The 23,113-nt window shown below is 49.1% G+C and overlaps 9 protein-coding genes across 9 annotated transcripts; 3 read left to right on the plus strand and 6 right to left on the minus strand.

The window, feature by feature from the left end:
* Window positions 1–1,656: 1,656 nt before the first annotated feature.
* FTJAE_10038 (uncharacterized protein) lies at window positions 1,657–2,677 on the plus strand (the record flags this gene model as incomplete). The annotated part of the gene is made up of 3 exons (XM_037342839.1): window positions 1,657–2,445; window positions 2,498–2,544; window positions 2,599–2,677. The coding sequence occupies 3 exons, from the start codon at window positions 1,657–1,659 to the stop codon at window positions 2,675–2,677; spliced, it is 915 nt and encodes a 304-aa protein (XP_037202888.1).
* Window positions 2,678–3,198: 521 nt separating this feature from the next.
* On the minus strand, window positions 3,199–3,804 carry FTJAE_10039 (2-haloalkanoic acid dehalogenase; the record flags this gene model as incomplete). The annotated part of the gene is made up of 1 exon (XM_037342840.1): window positions 3,199–3,804. The coding sequence occupies one exon, from the start codon at window positions 3,802–3,804 to the stop codon at window positions 3,199–3,201; it is 606 nt and encodes a 201-aa protein (XP_037202889.1).
* A 1,504-nt stretch (window positions 3,805–5,308) lies between these two features.
* Window positions 5,309–6,861, minus strand: FTJAE_10040 (FAD dependent oxidoreductase; the record flags this gene model as incomplete). The annotated part of the gene is made up of 4 exons (XM_037342842.1): window positions 5,309–5,580; window positions 5,631–6,204; window positions 6,264–6,553; window positions 6,609–6,861. The coding sequence occupies 4 exons, from the start codon at window positions 6,859–6,861 to the stop codon at window positions 5,309–5,311; spliced, it is 1,389 nt and encodes a 462-aa protein (XP_037202890.1).
* A 716-nt stretch (window positions 6,862–7,577) lies between these two features.
* Window positions 7,578–9,427, plus strand: FTJAE_10041 (major facilitator superfamily transporter; the record flags this gene model as incomplete). Its single annotated transcript, XM_037342843.1, has 8 exons — window positions 7,578–7,756; window positions 7,814–8,075; window positions 8,132–8,225; window positions 8,275–8,400; window positions 8,456–8,598; window positions 8,651–8,765; window positions 8,824–9,013; window positions 9,070–9,427. 8 exons carry the CDS (start codon window positions 7,578–7,580, stop codon window positions 9,425–9,427), a joined length of 1,467 nt encoding a protein of 488 aa, XP_037202891.1.
* A 496-nt stretch (window positions 9,428–9,923) lies between these two features.
* Window positions 9,924–13,532, minus strand: FTJAE_10042 (succinate-semialdehyde dehydrogenase; the record flags this gene model as incomplete). Its single annotated transcript, XM_037342844.1, has 6 exons — window positions 9,924–10,066; window positions 10,118–11,362; window positions 11,417–11,504; window positions 12,364–12,698; window positions 12,797–13,162; window positions 13,217–13,532. The coding sequence occupies 6 exons, from the start codon at window positions 13,530–13,532 to the stop codon at window positions 9,924–9,926; spliced, it is 2,493 nt and encodes an 830-aa protein (XP_037202892.1).
* A 1,799-nt stretch (window positions 13,533–15,331) lies between these two features.
* Window positions 15,332–15,741, minus strand: FTJAE_10043 (hydrophobin precursor; the record flags this gene model as incomplete). The annotated part of the gene is made up of 3 exons (XM_037342845.1): window positions 15,332–15,379; window positions 15,434–15,522; window positions 15,576–15,741. The coding sequence occupies 3 exons, from the start codon at window positions 15,739–15,741 to the stop codon at window positions 15,332–15,334; spliced, it is 303 nt and encodes a 100-aa protein (XP_037202893.1).
* Window positions 15,742–17,174: 1,433 nt separating this feature from the next.
* Window positions 17,175–18,020, minus strand: FTJAE_10044 (uncharacterized protein; the record flags this gene model as incomplete). The annotated part of the gene is made up of 1 exon (XM_037342846.1): window positions 17,175–18,020. One exon carries the CDS (start codon window positions 18,018–18,020, stop codon window positions 17,175–17,177), a length of 846 nt encoding a protein of 281 aa, XP_037202894.1.
* Window positions 18,021–18,724: 704 nt separating this feature from the next.
* On the plus strand, window positions 18,725–20,895 carry FTJAE_10045 (uncharacterized protein; the record flags this gene model as incomplete). Its single annotated transcript, XM_037342847.1, has 4 exons — window positions 18,725–18,987; window positions 19,045–20,654; window positions 20,707–20,792; window positions 20,848–20,895. 4 exons carry the CDS (start codon window positions 18,725–18,727, stop codon window positions 20,893–20,895), a joined length of 2,007 nt encoding a protein of 668 aa, XP_037202895.1.
* Window positions 20,896–21,295: 400 nt separating this feature from the next.
* Window positions 21,296–22,765, minus strand: FTJAE_10046 (FAD-containing protein; the record flags this gene model as incomplete). Its single annotated transcript, XM_037342848.1, has 1 exon — window positions 21,296–22,765. One exon carries the CDS (start codon window positions 22,763–22,765, stop codon window positions 21,296–21,298), a length of 1,470 nt encoding a protein of 489 aa, XP_037202896.1.
* Window positions 22,766–23,113: the final 348 nt, after the last annotated feature.

The raw sequence follows: 23,113 nt of genomic DNA on the forward strand, positions 1-23,113 counted from the left end.
CAATTGGTAGAGGCACCTCTAGTCTCGTTCTGTTCCACCAGGGAAGCCTTCCTGGCTCACTCACCTTTGTTGGCCTTTTGCCCGACACGGAGACTGTGACCGTGGTGCTTACCAACTCACTCGCTCTTAACGATACAGCGGACTGGATCGGTCAGCTGATCATTGAGGAGATTGTCAACGTACCTTCAGAGCTCAGAACCGACTTTATTGGGCTGGCAGAGGCGGCTGTTGCTGAGAATCTCAAGTGGTACCCCCGAGTGGTGGACGAACTGGAGAAGGGTAGGAAAGCGGGAACATCACCAAAGCCATTCACAGAGTACGTCGGCACCTATTGGGATGACTTGCACATCTTCAGGATTGGAGTCCAACTTGTCGGAGATAAGTTGTATTGGCTTATGCAAGGTCTGGAAACAGAGATATTTGATGTCTCACTATCATGAGAATACGTTCACATGGCTCCAACCTCGAGACGAGCTAGCGAGAAGAGGTCGATGGGTTGGGAGCGACCAAGGCGCAACATTCTGGAAGGTCGAATTCCGGGCCAGTGAATCTGCGACGATCAACAAGCTGATCTGGGTTCCCGACAATGAGCTTCCACCAATGGTTTACACAAAGCCATTAGAATGATTAGCCTTGAATGATAATGCTCCACCTGCTGATAAATTGCACCTTTGCCCTGTTTGTTCGTGGATATGTGATGAGTAGGTACCTGCACTAACCTAGGGTTAACGGAAGCGTGACATCATTCGGTCACCCGCTGTTCAATAGTTGTTGATATGGGAGCTTGTAGTTGTTTTAGTGCAATGTCAGTTGAGACTATTTATCAAGTACCGTAAACAGAACCTCGTGCTGTCCAATGAATATATTTGCCAAAGGTTTGATAACACGTAGGCGATCCACTCACACCATTGTCCACACAGGTATACAGTAGTATGCGGGTTAGCGCAAATGATCTACCGTTTTAGTACTCATGACATACATATTTAATTGGCTTCCAACAGGCTCATAGCGCGGTAACTGTTCCCTCTTTTAAGAGCCAGCTCGATACTATCACCAAGATGGAATGATCATCCAAGCCTAGCCTTCTAGACTTCGTACCCTGTAGCTATCAGGAATTCTCGGATTCTCCGTCCTTTTCCGTGTTCACTAGCGTCGTTCTTTAAATCCCCCACATTCAGGACCCTTACAGGGATAGCTGGGCCGGATTCGTCGGAACACTAATTGCTGATAGGTCAATTCCCGAAACTCAGGGTCGTTCGTCAGCTCAAGACTTGGCAACATGGTTCACTGTCAATAACATGTCGTGATATCAAATCTCGTTTGCAGCGGCATCTAATGCCGATCTTCAGCACGACACTGCCATGTAACGCTATTACACGTTTTTCAAAAAACGTCAGCTAAAACATCCTTGAACGATCAACGTGCATCTATCCATGCTGCAAAAAGTTTAATCGCGAACCGAGCGGTCAGGAACTGAATCACGCATTTTTAAGTTTCTGGGATGTTGAAAAAAGATAAATAGCTCCACATAGCCCCTACAACTTATGCAATACTGCTCAACCCCGTCACCACTCAAGTATATCTTCAGTCATCACGCAGACCTTCACCATGTATTCTTGGTCATACCTCGGAGCTTCAGCGCTAATACTCGCAAACATGGTCTCAAGTCTCAGCATCAAACTCGACGCCAAGGCCGAAAAGTCTTGTGAGTATACTGCGCCATGGCAGACGCTCCCTGAACTTCCGCCTATGCCAAAGGCCAACTTTAAGGGCACAGCACCAATTGACGGCATTGATCTTTGGTACGCGACATTCGGAAGACCGCTCAAGGAGACCAAGGCGAAAGGCCTGAGCCCTGTTGTTTTCCTCCACGGTGGCTTTGCGAATAGTGATTACTGGGCCAACCAGATTCGCTATTTCAAGGATCACCCCTATACTTTGATCACAATCGATTCTCGAGCTCAAGGTCGTTCGTCAGATGATACAAGCCGTCCTTTGACCTACGATCTCATGACTGAGGATGTCATTGGATTGATGGATCACCTTGGAATTGAAAAGTTCTCAACTGTCGGTTGGTCTGATGGCGCGTGCATTTCTTTCGACCTCGCAATGAACTTTACTTCCCGCCTCGACCGTACCTTTGCATTCGGCGGTACTTATAGCCCCGCGAACATCAATTCGACAATCGGAGATAGTCCCGTGTTCAACGAGTATCTGGAGAGAGCTGAGGCGGAGTGGAAGAAGATGACGCCATCCAAGGGCTCATTCCAAGAATTCTCGGACAGAATGAACACAATGTGGTCAGCTCTGCCAGACTGGGATGCAAAGTCGTTTGCCACGATTCCTACGCGATACTCTGATCCTAATGCCCCCATCATGTGGATTGTCGATGGTGCCACTGAGGAGGCTGTCAATCGCACCGTTCCCGGTGAAATCCATAGCTGGGTAAGTTCACCAACCGTTGCTAGCTTCTCTTCTTTTGCTAACGATATTTTAGGTCTGGGGTTCGGATCTTCTTCTTCTGCCCGGAGTCAGCCACTTTGCGTAAGTCACAGCATCAAGGCACCTTTATATGCGATATCAAATAACTCTTGACAGTTTCATGCAAGACCCAAAGACCTTCAACGTCAATCTTGAGCGCTTCCTCGAGATGCCTCGGTTCCCTGGAGAGCTGTAGAGTATCACTCGATCGAATTACCTAATATCTGATAGTATTTAGCATAATGGTCTACTGCGATGATAGGATGATCATGGGCCACCGCTCATTTATTTAGTTTCAATATAAGAATATAATACTTTGCAAAACAATAATTGTAATCACCACATCCACTTCTTCGCAATTTCACTCCACTATCTAGAAGGCGCACGATAGCGATACTTAATTCAGATATTATAATAGCAACTTATTAGCCCTAGAAGAGTTTGCCTTTTTTAGATTTTGCATATCACAACTCTAAGCTCCTTAAAACACAGTATCTTCAACACCCTAAACGTTGGCTACTCTGAAATGCTGTCCCTATCATTTACTGGCCGCGATAATCCCGTCCGCCCTTGCAGGTAGCGTTTCAGCAATCACATCCAGCTCTCCATATATCTCATACAGATGTTCACCTTCCAATACCATACTGTAAGCAAGTCTTGAACCTACCGCATCTCCAATTAGTCATACCATACATAAAGCGTCACGAAGAGTACCACTTACCCAGCAGACTGTGCACCAGAAGCGTCCCAAAGATGCGCGGCCGCAAACCAAGGCTTTGACTCAGAAGTTGAAAGCCTCTTCAAAATAGGCCCATATGCCTCAGAACACGGCTTCGCCACTCCAGCCGTATCACAAGATAGAAGATTCTCAGCCGGCATGTCAACTCCAGCCTTCTCGAAATATTCCGCAACACGAAAGATATCACCAGTCGTGAAGTACCAGACCGTAAAGCCCGCATCGCGGAGCTTCCGGACACACTCTTCAGCTCCGTTCCTAAGCTTCAACTCCTTGAACTCGTCCATCAAGTAAGCAATATCCTCCGCAGTTGCAACAGAGCGGGGATTCTCAACACCAGCGTAATGAAGATAGCGGTAGAATAGAGCTTCAAAAAGCTTGAGGAAGTGCACGTAATGGCCGTGGAGAGATAAGTATGTGGACTCGCGCTCTGCCATTTCTAGCCAGCATATTCCGAGGAGCGTGGGTTGAATGCCACGGGGAAAGAGCTTGTCTCGCAGGCGAATTTTGATAGCTTCGTAAAGATGCTCATAGCTGACGAGGGTGCCGACTACATCGAAGATAACGTTTTTGTTGGGGGGTGTCATTATGTTTGAGTTATTTTGATAGTGCTATTGATAGATGGAAACTTGAAAGAGATAGATAAGGCTCAATATGGTTCCTGCACAGGGTTTGGCTGATATTGTGACGGGTATTAAATAGTAGGTTTGTCGTTATCAATCAGAGTATGTGGATGTATCTTCCCTGCATTAGAGTGTAGTATTAAGGTATTCATGTGACATCAAAGTTTCATGAAACCTTATCAATCATTCATTGATCCCTGACTTTGCAACAAGTGATCAAGACCATAAGTGATCGGCCCGGTGAATACAGCTTGGTTCAACTGTCGATGATAACATTAAACAAACGGCCGGTCCGGACGCGTTTGAGGTGCCTATGGAAAAATGACGACGGCTATCACGGAGCAGAAGTCGACGCCCTCCAAGGACTATCTCGGATTAACAACATACCCGTCGAATCTGTACCTTGGACATCTTTCGAACAACAGTTGGGATGTCTTCGACAGGAAGTACGATAAGACGAGGATATCACATCCACCGAACGTGAGCGATACTTTCGAGCCTGTCGAAAGTCACGTAATACGTTCCATAATCATCCTTCATTGAAGCCTAAGCTATGCTGCTTTCCAGACGCTCAGCGAATCTTCAGAAGTCTCTGTATATCTACAAACTAGAGATGGAAGCTAGTACAGAGTAAGGACTATTTGGACAACTCAGCTTTTTGGCTTGTATAGAAGTAGTCACCGTTATTATGCCTACCCGTCATTATCCGATATTGCGATATTGGAAGGTCAAGCCCATGTATTTGTACCCCAGTCTATATCATTCGGGATCAAACATGCAGCTATTCAGAGCTTAACGTGATGAATACTGGTGAGCTAGAAATGAGACTTGTTTCTAGTGTCACCAACCAGAACCACCATATCCTGGAAAATTCAGCTTCATACTTGTTAACCACTATGCGACGGATAATGATAGGTGATACTCATTTGCCTTGGACCATTGGCTATGGAAGCTTGACAATCTCCCCAGATAACGAGTCCATGTATCAAGCCGGATCGACTATGCCGGCCCTCTTCTCGTCTTTATCAGATTGTAAGAGGAGGGCGCACTTTCGGTGATATCAACTTCTGTAGCAATAGTGGGGAATAAGCTTAGATACGGGATAGGGTAACATTCACCAAAATAGATTGGGAAGTATTGCAACATACCAGTCTGTTGCGCGCTGAAGGGTCTGCCGATCAAACCCACCGGATCAAAATTGCTACTTCGGGTTTAGCCCCGTCATGATGAACTTACATGGCATTTGTGCGCGAGCTGAGGACCTCTTTGGTAATTCGTGCAAGCGACGTCTAGTAATATAATCTCACAAAGTGAGGAGTAAGTACCGAATGATCGGTAAATGATTTGACTTTGAGGGGTAAACGAGTGAGCCAAATACTGCTAAAGGGTAACGACAAGTTCAGCCAGGATCAAGATGCAGTCCACGATAATCGACATTTGTGTACAAATCCTGCTTCCAAAGCACTCTCTACAACTTTGCCCCTTCCCTCCTCTGCACAGTTTTCCAAGTGTCCAGTATAGTGTTGTTCGGGCTATCCAGCCTCTCTTGAGTAGCCTTGTAGAGTTTCGGTATACCTGTCTTCTCGTAGCTCAAGCCCTCCATGACCATAGACGCCACGCCTTTCGCTGACAGGAAGATCTGCGGCATCCCGTGTCCGTTGAAACCAGCGAGCATATACTGATTCTGTCTTCCAGGGACAGCACCGACATGGGGCAGGCCATCAGACGAGTAGCCCATCACTAGTCCAAGTGTTAGTAGGTCACTAAACAAGTAGGGTATGTCAACTCACCTCCAGTCCAGACCTTAGACGTATACGCGCCGCTGTCCTCCCACCCGTGAAAGACACGCTGCATATATCCATCAAAGTAATTCTTCGCAGACTCAATCAACTTATCGTCGTTGACATTGTTGTACCAGCTGTCAAGATCATGGTAGTACACCGATCGTGCTCCTCCAACTATAATGCTACCATCAAGCCTCGGGATGAGATACTCGTACTTGGTGTCAGACCAGCGAATAATGTACGAATTAGGCAGTAAAGGTGCCGGGGTCTTGCTGGGCTTGATATGACTGCAGATTCCCCTCACTGGGACGATCTTGTCCGCGAACTCGGGTAATATGGATGATGTGTAGGCGTTAGTCGCGTAGATGATCTTTGCAGCGCGGATTGAGCCACGGGGAGTCGTCAGTGTTAGATAGCTCTCTTTATCAGGCTTTTCAGTAACTGCAGTGACGGGCGTGTTGGTCTGCAGATTGACATTGGCATCGACAGCCTTGGACAGTAGTTGGAGAATGAGCTTGTATGGCCAGCAGTGGCCCGCCGTGTACGAGAAGCAGCCTTTGGCTCCCTTGACACCCGATAGCTAAGACACTGATAGTAAGTACCATCTCAGCTTTCGAGTGGAAATCGGATCTTACTTACCTGTTCAGCTTCAGCACCTTGAGCAAAGAAGACATCCTGCATAACGGACACCCCTTTCTGTCCGAGAGCGTCTACTCCCGATTTTATCTTGTTCAGTATATCATCTGACATGAGCGCATCGACAGCACGGGTATAAACAAAGTCGCAGTCAACGCCCTCTTTCTCAATGGCCTTTTTGACAGCAGCGAGATTCTTGGCTTCGAACTCGGCAGCCTCAGCTGCAGCTTCAATGCCGTAAGTAGCCAGAAGATTGGCTGGTCTGTTGTATGGATCTGGCTTCAAATGGCCGCCTGCATCAATGATTAACGAGGTAGAACTTTACATAGGAGATAGAGAATCATGTACCATTTCGCCCGGTAGCTCCCGAACAAGCTTGGCGAGCTTCAAGAATCACAACCTTTGGCGGAGGGACGCCTTGAGCTTTGCATTGCTCGAGAATATGGTAGACAGTCGCGACACCTGCATATCCCGCACCGATAATGGCAATGTCGACTTGGAAAGGGAGTTCAGGCGTTGAGCGATGGTTATCTAGAGGGTGTAGGTCTGACCTCCAAAAGGAGGTTGTGGCGTTATCAACAGGAAGAGGAGAAGGCGACATGGTGTTTGATTGCGGCTGAATGAATTGCGGACTGGTATCTTGGTTTGGCTGTTATCAATCTTTGAAGAACAAGGTAGTAAGATGTTGAGTAAAATAGGCGTGAGCAATCAGTAACCCCCACTTTATTGACCCCGTTCGTAAACCAGGTGAATGCAACCCACCACGATATAAAGACAAAGAGGTTACAAGGACTAATGTAACTTACGGGTAAAGCATAATATGATAACGACTATTTATTGACCGGCCCGGTTATTTAGGTAGCAGAAACGTTCATCTAAATAGATATCGATGCAGAAACAGCGTCTCGTTCATAGTGCAAACAGGCCATATCGTTTATGGAGTGGGCCCGAACAGCACTAAAGAATTACCGTATCAGGCATCACCGGCCCGGTCTAAATGCAAGGTAACGCGATTATCTACCGTTACATACCCTACACGGCTGATCAGTATTAGCAGGATAGCACGGCATTTTAGTGTCAGATAGCTGGACCAAATCTGGGCGTACCCCGCGATAAGCAGTTGGACCAGCCTATGCGGGGCAACCCTCCCACTGCTCAGTGTTACCCTACGATCTGAGCAGTGAGGTCTCCCAAAGATTGGGAGGTGATAACCAATGATATATATGCCATTACTGTCCTTTGCATGAAGAATGACTCTATACGAGTTCAAGTTCCTGTTCTCAATATCCAATTGTTGCGAAATACATTATTCATAACATGGCGACTCCGGTCCCTAAGGACGATACCAAGATTAGTGGACATAATGATCGTGCTCCAACCACTAGCTATGTCGATGGCGAAGTTCTCGACGCAGGAATTGACTATGGCTACCTAAACGCTTCAAAGCCCACAAAGCTCTACAGGAGCGTTTTGTTCCAGATGATTCTCCTTGGACTGTGAGCCATCCATCACTTCTCCAAAACCACCACTTACTAATCCTTGCATACTACCAGTCTCTCCTGCGTTGGCCCAGCCATGTCCGATGCTATTTCTAACCTCGGAGGCGGCGGTCTCTCAACTCCATATCTAGCAAACTTGGCGACGTCTCTGAACTACACGGCTGGCTGTCTACTTACTCTCTTCGGTGGTCCTTTGATCAACAAGTTTGGTATCAAGTGGTCCTGCATTATAGCAGCGGTGGGAATGCCTCTTTCTGGTTCTGCGTACTACGTATGCGCAAAGTACCGTGTAAATTGGTATCTCATCTTTGCAAAGGTACATCTCGCAACTAATATCTCAACTCGATCTACCGTCGCTGACAGGTGTTATAGATACTCACAGGATTCACCTATGGCTTTTTATACGTCGCAGAGTCTACGGCCATGTTGTCGTATCCCCTCGCAAACGACAGAGGCTTCTATCTCGGTGAGTAAACGGCAAACCACGTGTAAGGAAGCTACTGACAGTTCCCCAGGTGTCTGGTCTGCCATGCGGAACTCGGGTAGTGTTATTGGAGGTGCAATCAACTTTTCCAATAATCACAGCGACTCCAAAGCGGGAGGTGTTGCGTGGTCTACCTACCTCGTCTTTATTGCATTCGGTAAGCCACGCTGATCAATGACCGCTCTTTGAAGTGCCTAACTAGATTCCAACAGAATGCACTGGCCTTGTTTGGGCTTTCCTGCTCTCGCCAACTAGACGGGTCCGACGCGTTGATGGCAGTAAGGTTTCCATGTCCGAGAGAGTCAGCTGGAAGCAAGAGTTTGCTGCCTTATGGAAGCATTTACAGCGCAGAAAGGTGAGTTATTATGTATCTCTATTTACAAACACTCGCTAATATTAGAATTAAGACCTGGCTTATGGCCTTACCGGCCTTCTACTCCTTCTTCTGTGGCGGAACCATGGGCACTTATCTATCTTTGCACTTTTCAGTGCGTGCACGAGCATTGTCTTCTCTTCTGCTCCGTAAGTCCATAATCAACCAAGATGAAGCGCAAGATAATAACGTGATGTTATCTATTAGCAACCCTTTCTATCATCGAGGTGGTGGCCTTTGGAAAGCTCCTAGACAGGACCCGCTGGTCTCAGACCAAGCGAGCATGGATATCCTTCGCCTGCTGGTTGATTCCACAAGCCGCCTGCTTCATCTGGATCGGTATCGAGTACGCCAAGTTTGGTGGAGGCAAACTCGAAAACGCTCTCGATTATGAAAAGTATGCTGGTCCCGTGTCTCCTCCTATACTAATTACTAACACGTATTTTCTCAAAGCAATACCTGGGGATGGGCCGAGGCCTACCTCCCATATCTGATAATGCAGTCAACTAGCTACGTATGCCAATTATCTCTCTACTGGATCCTCGGTACTTTCTCCACTGAAGCTGGATCTTCTGCCCGCTCGGGCGGTTTGCTTAGAGCTTTTGAGACAGCTGGACAGACGGTGTCTTATGCGATCAACTCTCACAGCGGTTCCGATGCCAGGATTCCATTTTATGTCCACGCTGCGGTCTTGTGCCTTACTATTCCTTGCATGGTGTTCCTGATTAAGCTTGTTCCTGAAGCTCCCGCTGCAACCGATATAGATGTGGAGCCCGTCGGCGATTTACCTGATAGCAAGCAGGTCACTTGAGAGGTCAGAAATTGAGGACAGTAGTGCACCGTGTTAGTGGGTTCATGCGTAGGTAAGATTTGCTATTATGTATTGCGATCGGGGATTTGTTGTTAGATTCTGCTGCCCAGAATGAGAATTCTTTAGTTACACACGCGATTTCCGTGCATGATATGTAGCAGTACAGCCAAACGAAGTGGCCTGCAACCACTTTAAACGACGAATCGGCATCACGTCGCGGATGAACACGGCGGAATGTTATATCAATATGTTTCTCGATTACGCCTCGCCGCCTTGATGCAAAATCACAACCCAGACTTCATCAGCTTTGCTGCTCAATGCAACAGGATATGCAGGCTCAGGATTTGATTTCGCCAAAACCCCAGTCTCGGAGAACAAGGGTATCAATGTTTGCTTAAGTATGCACCATTTTACGCAAAATTACCCAATTTTCGAGTAAACCAACGTCGACTTTGATAATATTTAACAAGACTCCCTAAACTGCATATCAACCAGCTCACAACTTGGGACCATCGTCAACAGTCAAAGTGCCCGTCTTCTGGATGAGATATTCCTCGATAGCCACATCCTTGCCTGCTTCCTTGCCATATCCCGACAACTTGATTCCACCAAATGGAGACTCAGCACAAGAGGCATTCCCTGTAAACAGTGATTAGTATCAATCGACAACAGTGACAAAGAGAAACATACCAGTATTCATCCCGATCATTCCAGCTTCTAGGATTTCCAAAAGTCTCCAGGTTCGGGAGACGTCTTTGGTAAAGAAGTAAGAGGCTAAGCCCATCGACGTGTCATTTGCCTTCTTCACAACCTCATCTTCAGTTTCGAACTTGTACAGACCTAGTATAGGCCCAAAGATCTCTTCTTGAGTTGTGAGCATGTCTGCGGTCATACCCGAAATGATGGTAGGCTCGAAAAAGTACCCTTTCAGATTTTCCGGCTGCTTGCCGCCGCAAAGGACTTTGCCGCCTTTGCTGACAGCATCTTCGACATGTTTCTTGACCTTATCAACGCCGCGACTAGTAGTAAGCGGTCCCATAGTAGAACCAGAATCAGCTCCATGTCCCACGCGGAGCTTATTGGTCGCCTCGAGCATCATCTGCGCAAACTTGTCGTAAACACCACTTTGGACATAGACTCGATTGGCGTGGGTGCAAGCCTGGCCTGCTGTTCGCCACTTGAGTATCATGAGTGCTGCAACTGCTTGCTCAAGATCGCCATCATCAAAAATGATAAAAGGGCAATTTCCACCCAGCTCCATGGTGACCTTCTTCAAACCTTCGCTGCAATGCCTTGCAACAATGCTGCCTACAGAGGTACTACCCGTGAAGGTGACCTTGCGGACAAGGGGGTGCTTGCAGAGTGTCTCGCTGACAGACGGGGTATTGCTGTTATCAGTTGAGATAACGTTCAGTACTCCTGCAGGCAGACCCGCGCGAAGGGCAAGGTCCGCCAGGGCCATAACACTAAAGGGGGTTTCAGGCGACGGTTTGACAATCATGGTGCATCCTGCGGCTAGAGCAGCCGACACCTTGCGGATGATCATAGCGACAGGGAAGTTCCAAGGGACAAGAGCAACACATACACCGATCGGCTGTTTGATAACAAAAGTTCGGCGGTTGGAGATAGAGGGCTGAGCAACAGAGCCTCTGATACGCTCAGCCTCGCCGGCGAACCACCAAGCGAAGCCAAGGGCGTAATCCACCTCACCGAGTGCCTCTGCCATAGGTTTGCCGGTCTCGAAGACGACAATCTTGGCGATGTCTTGCCGTGCATTGGTGATGAACTCGTGCCACTTGAGGAGAATCTTGGCTCGTTGGCGAGGATTCATATGGCGGTAGCTTTGGAAGGCCGCTTCTGACGATTCAACATACTTGTCCACATCGGCAACTTCGTTAGTGGGACTGGTGGCCCAGACTTGACCAGAGCCAGGATCTGTAAAACATTATATGAGCTGTGTTCTTTCTGCTCGCAGTGATTACAGCTTACCCTCAACGTCGAACCGTTTTCCGGACTGAGCTTGGACCCATTGGCCATTCAATAGTGATTCCTCGTGAAGGAGGGACGGATCGTCCAGCTGTAGCAGTTGTTAGTCTTTAGCAGGATATATCGAAAGGTAATAAGGGTCGTGACCTTGAAAGGGAAGCTTCGCGTCATAGTGCTATTGTGAATGGTGAATACTCGAATATGGAACTCAATGAGTGTATGTATAATGTTATCTCGAATACCAAACGGCCTTATATATTTTGCCCATGGACTAAAATGGGACGCTGTCTTGAAGATAAAGAGTGCGACCGGCCCTGTCACGATGTACGGTGACAGCCTTCTCTCACAACCTATGGACGACCGGATACGACAACCGAGTTCAACAGCTCCATGTTACTCTGGTCCTCTAGCCAAGCCGGCTGTTAGTCAGTAAAAGGTTTGTCACGAATCTCAAGTAGTCATCTATCCTCCAACCCGTGCGAGCTCTATCAACATGCTACAGCCTAAAATAAATTGCCGATCGTCGGATACGACGGTTCGTGGTCGAGCGCGGCAATTCCCCGCTTTCCTGAATAGGCAATTGCCAGCCGGTCCCGGTCCCGGCGCCGCTAGGCTATCCCCAGCAGTTTGTCTAACATTTTCCGGGCTACAAGCCGGATACTTGGTTCTAACTGTGCAGATTATCTTGTATTGATTCTTTTGCTTGTTTGATAGCTTTTGATAACGGCCAGCCTATCGACGATGTTTAGAGTCGTTTCAGATAACATTTCATGAGATTATGATGCTAACTGAAAGGGCAAGCGAAATTCTTCGATTATGATCGAGCAAAAACAAGACCTGTTTATCGCGTTATAAAGGACTTTGCCCAAGTCTACTCGTCTATTTGATGTCATTCCTCTCTAGCATCAGCACAAACACCGCCATCTATTCTCCGTTTTGTTTTATTTAACCTTTGATGGAATTTCATCTATGATTCTTGCGATTGCTGCAATGTACTTCTTGTCACCGCCAGCAGCGACCGAATGGTAGACTGAACCTCCGCCATAGTCGACGACGACATGCAATCCGCTATTCCCAGATTCCCCGAATGCATGTACTTGGACTGAAACGTCCTCACTGTGTGGTACAGATGTTTCAATTGGTAGTCCACCACAGTCGCCAGCAAGATCAATCTCAACGGCGGATCGATCTCCAGGCCTGCAACGCGGCACTCCAGCGAGTCGAACAGCGTGCAATCCTGACACGATATAGATGACGATGCCGCGTTGCGGATCTCGTGTAGTATCTGATCGTAGGTAGATAGTAGAAGAGACAGGGGCGTTAGAACGAGGTGAAGGACTGTTTGCCAATTCGAACACGCTGGGTCTGCCGCATCGGCATTACCTTTCACACATTGTTGTAATAGCTCGGTGACTGCGCCCAAGGTCTCTTGGATAGGTCGCATGGCTGCTTCTGTGTATTTCGCCGGCCGAGGTTTAGTGCCGACGCCCCTCGCGTGAGCGGGTGGCAGTTTCGTGCGTAAAAGCTCCTGTTGGAGGCTCGATAGTCTGTCAAGCGGGCTAGATGCATTCGTTGTTTCATTTGTTGGACATAGACGTGGATCGATGTTGGGATCGTTCGAAGAAACAGGTGGGCTTGTCGCCAGAGGCCACAGGTCTTCACCCATGGGCATGTCGAGGAACGGGTGTGTGGCGTTAAAGGTGTCGAGGGTGTTGGCAAAGTCGAAAGAGCTGAAGAGTGCTGTATGATCTGAATCGAGATCAACAGCGATGCATACAAGATTGGCGGAGGACGGAGACTTACCTGCAATGCAACTATCGCCGAGCTGTGGAGGTGATGGCGGCATGGATATCCCCGAATCCGCAGTCACTGCATCTCCATCGGAAATGCCATAAAACGCAGCGTCAGAAACAGACTGTGTTTGCTGTAGTATCTCTCTGCCAGCCATGGACGCCTTGCTAGGTCGTCCGACCTTGAGAGCAGGGCTATAGGTGCAGACCAGATCGTCACCAAGACATCGTGTGCAACCATCCAGGTCACTAGAGCATCGTAGTTTACGAGCGTGACATCTATCGCAGGCGAGTCTCTTCTTGGGTCGTGTTCCGGATGGACTGTGCATTATTGCGGAGAAAAGGGCGGGCATGCGGTAACTAATTTGGGGTTTAAGCTATGGAAACGAGAACGAACGCAGAAAGAAACCGACGGCGGATTTTTTTGTTCTGCTGCATGGTAATGTAGCAATTGAGTCAGTATCCCAAATGGAGGGATTCGGGTGCCTCGTTACGCTGCTGGACATGCTTTTACGAATGCCCAAGTCGAGAGCAAAGGTTTCGATGTTGGTTCTGGCAAACAGGCCCCTGCAACCCCCCATCTTTAGTGGGCGCTTGAAAAACCCTCAGCATTCGCAATTGCGACAATCAGGGACATATGCTTGCAATAACGCACTCATCGTACCATCCACAGACAGTAAAGGATCTAAACCCCTGGACGGCACAGAATTTCGGCATCTTCCATTCTTGAAGTTGTGCAAAAGATCCATGCGGAAAGACATTGTTCTTATCCGATACATCACCCCAAAAGTCACGCAGCGCATCTACGCGACGTTGCATCTCCATATCTGGCCCCCAAAACATAACATGTCAAACAGAGCAAAGCAAAGAATCCTTCCATGCGCTGCAGCCATCACGGTGGCCGGGTAGGTCCTTAGCTTCCGATAATTCCTGTGCCGCTCCCGCTTACCCGTCTGCCAAGCTAGTACAGCGTGGGAAGCTCAAGCGGAAGAGGAGCTTGTAACTCTCCTAGCGGCCCGCCAATCTCGCTTGGGGATACGCTGCGGCGAAACAGGGCTGGGCGATCATATCTTGGCGTGCAGCCGGAGGTTATCTCGAGAAATGAGGTTTTCTTGTGATTATTGACCTGAACTTGTGAGCGTCGAATTTTGAAGCGCGATGAGTACATGTCAATGTGACCGTGCTACTGTACATTCCACGTACTCTTGGGCAAATACTGTCATCATCTCCAATCCACGGCCCCCAACAAGAGAGATTCCTATGTCTACCGCAATCATGTGCTTGGCATTCCGAGATCATACGTTAAGTCGCCTTCAGTGGGGCATTCTCAAGTCGGACCCATCGTAAGCAATCCATTGTCGATTCTGTTGAGTATCATTTTATGTATTCTGTCTCCTGCGCCTCAATCTTTCTTTCTGGACGGAGCAAACTTTCCTCCAGTCTTCCGTTCGTCTACCCTGCAGGCAAGGTTCATGCACCAATCGCAGGCGCAAGAACGCGAGGCGTGTGCTTTAGCCAGTGGGTCAGAACGTGTGTTGGTCTGGTCTGCATGACGGTTGGTTGGTAGCGAGGTTACAGGGATATCCTTTGGTGGCTACAGACGGGGAATTCTTGATGCATGTCAGACGCCTCATTCGGCCTCCGGAGACTGACGAGTCTAGCGAGTCTGTACTTTTGGCAGTTTTGTGTCACCTGCGCCGCCCTCCTTTGTAGGACCATTAAATTAAATGGTCCATAATTACCCAATTCTGCCGGATGACATTTGCGTAACAAACAAAGTATCTTCCAACCAGCGTTGCCATCTCTCACTCTCGCTTAGGCGTTTCAAGTGGAAGTCTTACTAAGCCTAGATAAGATCCTCACCGTTGGCATTTCGAGCGGCTGCTGAATACAAGTCATTCCTATCTTTGGACTACAAAATCCTAGCACGGGTAGGTTGAGGCAGGTGGACAGATAGCACATTTGCAATGATAACAGAGACCTTAGATTGCTACCTAATCATGCGATCGATCTAGAGTAGAGCCCACTGTTACTTGCAGTTTTCAGGATCCTCCACAAATATTAGAACACGCGCCGACAACTTCGGACTACACCACCCCGAACAGCAAGTGACAACCCCTTCGAGGGCTTAAGCAGCGACACCGACAGGCTTCTGGCAGAAAGCGCCGAGCTCAAGCTACATCACGGTTAGCCAATCTATTATCTTGAAAGTAGAGAAGAGGTAGCTTACAATCTCGGAGAGGCCGCAGCAGCGAGCCTTCTGGCCAGACTCGGCGCAGATCTCCTGGAACTCCTTGGCGCTGTTGGGAGTCCTGGTAGCTGTTGTCACGATTAGTTAGTTGCCTGTCATGAACGGTGGAGGGTGAACTCACGGGAGCGGCAGTCGCCGGAAAGGACACCGACGAGGTTGAGACTGCAGCACTGGGGGTTTCCGAAGAGACCACCATCGGGGCAAGCATCGTAGCCGTTGGAGGAGGTAGCGGGCGCGGCGTAGGCGGCACCGGCGAGGAAGAGAGAGACGATGGCGTAGAACTGCATGGTTGCTGAGTTGAAAGATTGGATTGGAAAGATTGAAGAGTGAGTGTGATGGATTGTTGGGATGCTGAGTGATGATGGTGAAATATCTGGAAAGCTGGCGCAAGATGCGGTCTTTATAGAGAAAGATACTCGAGAGCTGTAAGACAAGTCATCTCGTCTTGGTATTCTGGATATCATTCTCCAGCCTCGCGTTCCTCAACAACTCTGAGCTGTACACGATGACTTTCTGTTTCCGGCACTTTCGGCGAGGGAGGTTGAAGCTTGGAATGCTCCTCAGCTCTGCATCGTCCACTCTTGATGCACAAGGATGGATCGTGCCCTCGATAAGGTCAACTAGGTCGTCAAACTCATGCCGCTAACTTGATCTATTTGCAGATCATCATGTCCTAATGTCTAAAAAGTGGCCTACCCCGGAGTATTGAATTTCTAGATAATAATAAACAAGTTTATTTCAGTAACCTATAGCACGCCGGCTGGTGGGCTTTGTGTAATCTTTCGAAATCGAACTGATATCATTAATTGTATACAGTCTTGAGTAAACTGAACTCGGTGTTCTCATAATGGTGATTCCGGTAAAAGATAGATATAGAATGAAAATAGTAACTGAATAAATCTATCTGCTAAAAGCAGTGCTAAGAACGTTGAGACACGGGATAGAAGTGAAAGGAATTAATGTCGTTGTTGGTAGATTCAGGAAAGAAAACTGCAAGGAGTCTCCCTTCGATTCAGTTCCGGAACTCGCTGTCATACAAAACTAATTGCCGAAGCTGCGAGGGACATGTCATGAATCAGCCGTTGCTTACTCGATCCAGACTAACGAACTGCCGTGACGATGTCTTAGACAAAACCAGGAACCACCCGCCGATCTTGTCCCTAAATGCGGAGAATTTTCATATAATTAATTGGAGCGGCGGAGAGTTCTCCACGCGCGCATAATGTTACCGGCAATACGGCTGACAGCTCTTCCCTTGACATTGTCTCAGACGTCGGAGAATGATTGTAGATCTCTACTTAATTCGATCTGACAGATAGACATGGATATCTTTTAGTGTCCGCAAGGAAATATTAGTTGATGATCACTGCTTCATTCAATGGATTATTCCCTGCTTTGCATCGCTTAGTGTATACAGAGATTAACCAGCGGAGCTGAACTGAATGCTATCACAACGCATCGCGTATGTAGCACAGTGAACATCCACATACTTGCAGCATTGATTGCAGCATTGACAAAGTACTTTCGATTCAATCATTCAATTAAGAATTCAACATGCCATTATGTACAAGAAGGGAAGTTATTATCGAGTAGCCAAGCTCGGGATTAAGCAAATGCTGTATTAGTAATTACATATTCCCTGACAACACCCAGCCAAAACCACCTCCACCTCAACACTTTAAGCCAGATGACTGAGATGATCAAGCTATACTAAGACAATCTAAAGATGAACTCCCAACAGAATCAAACCAAAACCAAAGACTCCAAGGAGACCCAACTCAACATACGAAGACTTGGCAGCGCCAGCAGTGATAGCAGATGGTTCTCCGGGAGCAGGGCTGGTAGGGCTAGTAGCTGGCTTCTCTCCAGAGAGGCCGGGGACGACAGAGGTTGCCAGGGATGCAGGGGGTTGAGGAGCTTCTCCTCGAGCACCGCAAGTAGTGCATGCAGGAGAGTTAGGGTGCTCTGGCTTGTCCTCGCCAGGATTGGTTGGCTTGGGAGGTTGAGGAGGAGCAGCAGATGGGGGCTTGGGTCCGCACGTGGTGCATTCTCCTGGATGAGGAGCCGTGGGGACTGGCTTCACAGCAGGGGCAGATGAAACAGGTTGTGGCTCGACCGGAGGCTCGCCAGAAGGCTCACCCTGACCATGGCATGTCTCACAGTGCTCGGGCTTGCTAGGGCCCTTGGTAGGTGTAGCCTCAGGGCACGGAACAGTAAGCGTCGCAGTGATAGGCTTCTCACCACAAGAGTTACAAACAGTAACAGTTGAGGTAAAACCAGGCGGAACACCAGTAGTGCGAGGCTGACACGTTTCCTTGTGGCAAGCCTCAGTGATGGTGTACGTGTGCAGACGCAGACCAGTGGAGCAGAACTCATGATACTCAGTGGTATACACGGTATGAGGACCACCACCTGTGCCGTTGCCGGACCAGGTGCTGGTCGGTTCAACGATGATGGAGGTGAGGGTTGGAAAGGTCTTGGTTGAGGTAACGCAGGAGGTTGTCTCTGCGTTGACTGCAAGACTGGCAGTCAGGAGAAGGGGGATGAGGGACTTGAAGGTTTGCATTTTGAAGCGAGCGACGAAGCGAGTGACAAATGTGTGAACGAGTGAAAGTTAGTAAGGGACTTGTATGCCTGCCATTGCAAAAACATCCCTTCGTCTAAGTATTATATATCGCCGACCTCTCAGTACCCAAATTGTTCCAAGATTACTTTTGACACTTTCATACCTCTCGATATCATAACACTTCCAACTTTGAGACCAAAACATGCACAACGCAGCTGAAGCAAAAACTCAATGCCTGTTGATCCGTCCAAACGAGGCAATACTATCATCTCTACCTTGCATAACGGTTCCCTGTCAAACCTGTTTCGGGAAGGTGATCGGCGGCTAATATCTCCGATGGAACCTAGCTTAGCGGAGAGAATGTGAGACAGGCAGGCGATAGTGTCAATGGTTGGGTTGTCAAGAGACAAAGTTTTGCGATGGGAGCTGAAAGACTTCACTTTTGCGGCGGGAGGTCGGGTCATGGAGGTCGTGTCGGCATTTGTCAAGTTAAACAGGAGAAATTGCCTCAATGCCGTGCGATGTTGTTGTTCAAGAATCAACATCTTGGTTCAGTGGTTTGAACGTGTATATACAGCTCTCCCTCAGCATGATTCCAGTGATATTCACTTGAATCTCAATCATATCCTCTCATCAATTTCTGATTACACTCGTTTTCTTCATATCACTCGCTTATTCTTATCCTTTGGTACTCTTTAATCACCATGAAGTCCAAGAGTGTCATGGCTGCTTCAGCGATGATGGAGCTTGTACTTGCTCAAGCCTCCGCTGATCCTCTCTGCTCAACCGTCATCAATCTCCAGCCCATTGAATATCAGTTCCAGCAGCCTATCCTCATCGACTCCTACTTCCCTGCCAACACTGACATTGTCCTTGATGATGGTCTTGTTGTGCATGTCACCAATGCTCCCACGTCTTTGAGCACTGTCCTGACTGATGTCTCGACTAGCTTGACTACTCTGACTAGGTACGTTCGATATGCCATTGACAGTTGTATGAGACCCAACTAATCATTTCAAAATAGTGCTACCAATGGTAATGGCAACGGCAACGGTTCTCCTCCCGATGGAGGTTACCTCACCTTCACTGTTCCTGCGAACCCTGATGACATTGGCAACCAACCTGTCACCAAGACCTATCCCCCGACTGAGCCTGGTGAGCCGGGCATCGTGGTTATTCAAGTTCCAACATCTCCTCTCGGAGCTGATGGGGTCTCTCCCTCTTCAGTCCCGTATGTCACGGTCACTACCACTGGAGACTTTCCCTCTCTTACTACCACAACTATCACGCCTGATAGGCCCGGGGCAACCGGTAGTGTCATCGTCGAGGTCCCAAACACCGAGGCTGCTTCTCCTTCAGCATCTTATGTCACCAGTACTACTACAGGAAATCTTTCTCCCACTGATGACCCTCGCACGAGCACTATTCCACCCGGCAACCCCACCGACCCTGGCACTGTCATCATTATAGTGCCGAGCTCCCCAGCTTCTTCTATACCTTTCGTCACTGTTACCACTACCATAAGCACCCTCAACCCAACGGACAATCCTATCACATCTACAGTTTCCCCATCCGGGTCGACTGGCACAGGTACCGTCATCGTGGAGGTCCCCCCTTCCGACTCTCCAGTTTCTTCAATCCCATTTATCACTACTACTACGACCGGTACTGCCCTCAACCCAACAGACGATCCTGTCACTTCAACTGTTTCTCCATCTGCGTCAACTGGTACAGGCACCGTTATTGTTATCGTGCCAAGCTCCCAGGCATCATCTGTTTCCTCAGTTCCATTTGTCACTGTTACCACCACTGATAGTACCCTTAACCCAACAGACAGTCCCATTACATCTACTATTTCCCCTTCTGGGTCAGCTGGTACAGGCACAGTCATCGTTGAGGTCCCGCCATCCAGTTCTCCTGCTTCCGTCCCATTTACCACTATTACCACCACTGAAACTACCCTCAAACCAACAGACAGTCCTACTACGACTACTATCTCACCATCTGGATCAACTGGCACAGGCACAGTCATCGTGGTGGTTCCACCCTCTAGCTCTCCCACTGGACCTGCCTCATCTCCCACTCCTGTAACCAACAGTCCGTCGGCTTCATCACCCGGAGGTGGCAGCTCTGGAGGTCCTGGTTCCTCTGGCCCTAGCAGCTCTGCTACTCAGGGGCCTAGCGATAGCGCCGCTCCAACTAGTAACACTGACGGTAGTGGACCATCATCCTCTGCTCCTGAGACATCCAGCCCCAGCCCGGCTACTACCGACGATACTCCTGCGAGCACTTCCGCTAGTGTACCAGCAAGCAGCTCAGCTGCTTCATCAAACACACAGTCTGAGGCACCCTCCAGTGCTGGTGCAGACACAAGCAACCCCACTACTTCTCGCACCTCTTCTTCTACCCCTTCAACTAGTGATGCAGACAACAGCTCCACCGCCAGCCCCACAACCTCCAGCCCTGCTTCGTCAGCGGCTACCTCTGCCCCCGGTTCTTCCACAGAGTCCGTTCCCAGCTCATCCACCAGCGCAGCGGCCGCCGACTTTGATCCATGCCCCGACAGTCTCTATGGAAACCCTGAGTGTTGCTCCCTCGATGTTCTTGGGGTTGCAGACGTTGAATGTGACTCACGTGAGTATACCATTGACCTCATAAGAAATCTTGTAGCTAACGGGATTACTAGCCACCGAGTCTCCTACCGATGCCGCCAACTTCCAAGCCATCTGCGCTGCCAGTGGTAAACGAGCTCGATGCTGTGTTCTCCCTGTAGTAAGTCTTATTTTTGGGCAGGAAATAGTAGATGCTAACTCGCCTCGAACTTTAGCTTGGCCAAGCTCTTGTTTGCATGACCCCTGTCGGCGTTTCAAACTAGACTTAACTTTGCACTCTTCTTGAGAGATTGAATGGGGAGCTGCAAGATGATATTCTGAACGGACAGAGCCACTGGGCTACGAGAGGCCTTTTAGGAGATGTGCTTGGGATGACCAACCTCACAATATGGAATGCTGTCCATTCCACAAAGGCACTTTTTCATTTATGTAGTAGTTGTAATACTGAAAGCCGACCTGGTTCTTCAATTCTTAATGGCTCTGAGCTTTGTCGTTTCCCTCTTGAATGCTGTTCAAGGTGCCGCTTCCCTAGTCATGATGATTAACTTCGCTTCGTTTATCAATACAGCGCTTTTGTCTTATTATAAAAGAAAGAAAAGATAAGTATCTCTGTCGGCCCTAAATTGGGCATTTATAGAACGGTCCTTCGAGTCCCATTTGTTGTCACAGCTGCTTTTCGTCCCGCACAAACTGAAGACCCTTGTCCAATCTGCCCAGCTTGACGAACCAGTAATCCGAGAGGTAGTTGGTTCGAGGCTGCCAGGGTGCTTGGGCTGCGGCTCTTGGGAGCTCGCTCTCTGCCGTGGTGACGTACGTCGACGAGAGGTTGAACAGACGCCTTGGCGTCAGGGCGAGGCCCTGTTCAGCTCGAGGCGTGGCGCTCGACAGCTTGGCCTTTTGCAGCTTCTGCAGCAGACGGCACACGAGCATGGCGGCGGTATCAACACCAAGAGTCCAGGAGATAGTGGTGTAGCCGATGACAAGGGACAAGTTTGGCACATCCTGCAGCATGGTTCCGTTCCAAAGATACTGCTCAGAGGGTTTGATAGGGACGCCGTCGACGTCAATGGTGGCACCGCCTGCGAGTTGCAACTTGAGGCCCGTCGCCGTGATGATTATATCAGCGGGGATCTTGTCTTGGGGCGCATTCTCAAGCATGATGCCGTCGGCGACTACCTCTTTGATGTTGCCCGTCTTGACGTCAGCTTTGCCTGTGTGCAGACACTTGAAGAAGTCGGCATTTGGGGTCAGGCAGACACGCTGATCCCAGGGGTTGTAGCGTGGGTTAAAGTGTGGATCGTAGGGCAGATGGTGCGGCAACTCCTTCTCGACGCCCTTGCGGAGCCGCTGACGGGCCCGGTCCGGAAACGTCTGGCAAAAGAGCCAGATGAAGCGGGACCATATCAGGAACGACAGGCGGGTGTAAGCATGAGCCCACCGCGCAGGGAGCAGCCGCACCAGCCATGGGGCCTTTTTGCCACCATTGGGGATGGATAAGATATACGACGGGCTCCGCTGCACCATGGTGGTTCGAGCCGCCTCCTCGGCGAGTTTGGGGATCAGCGTGATGGCCGTGGCGCCGCTGCCGATCACCGCTACCTGCTTATTGGTGTAGTCCAGATCCTCGGGCCAGAACTGGGGGTGCACCACCTGGCCCTTGAAGTTGTCTAGACCGGGGATGACCGTGTCACGGCCGTTGTGATAGTCGTAGTAGCCAGTGCAGAGCATGACGAACCGGGCATGATACTGAAGCTCCTTTTGTGCGCCAGTGTCTTGTACCTCAAGGGTCCATGTCTGCTGGGGTGTAGACCATGAGGCATGTTTCAGTCGCCGTTGGCAGTGAACATGCTTGTCGATACCGTGTGTCTGCGCACATTTCTTCATATAGTTGAGGATAGCACCGCCCTCACCTAGCGCGGTGCCCTGATCCCACGGCTGCCATGCGAAGCCGAAGGTGTATAGATCCGAGTCTGAGCGGATGCCCGGATAGCGAAAGAGGTCCCATGTGCCACCTATATCATCACGGGCCTCGAGTATGGCGTAGCTGAGGTACGGCAAGGCACATTGGAGGCGGTACGCAGCGTTAATACCGGCCAAGCCAGCACCGACAATTATGACGTCGAATGTGTCCATTTTTGTTCTATCTCTAGCGGTCTATCATGATGCCGATTAAGGCTCATTTGTTCTTTTAACGTGCTGTATCTCATCAAGAAGCGGGTGAACGGAATTCAGATGTGCAATCGAGTCCAAAGCCGTCATGCTCGGTGGATTAATTTTGTGCCCTCTCGGCAATTTTTGGATCTGTGGGCCGGATCCAAGAAACTCGCCGGGTTAGACGCTCGTACGATGCAATTATCTCCGGCCATCACATGGATGCTATCCCTGCTGCGGCGTTTAATACCCGCACTTCGGAAGGATTCGAGTTGCGTGCCGTCTACGATTTTCCTCAACGGGAGCATTCGAGGACTGGGGCAGATGTCC

The sequence above is a fragment of the Fusarium tjaetaba genome (assembly GCF_013396195.1).
Source record: "Fusarium tjaetaba strain NRRL 66243 chromosome Unknown NRRL66243_c0000231, whole genome shotgun sequence".
NCBI lineage: Eukaryota > Fungi > Ascomycota > Sordariomycetes > Hypocreales > Nectriaceae > Fusarium > Fusarium tjaetaba.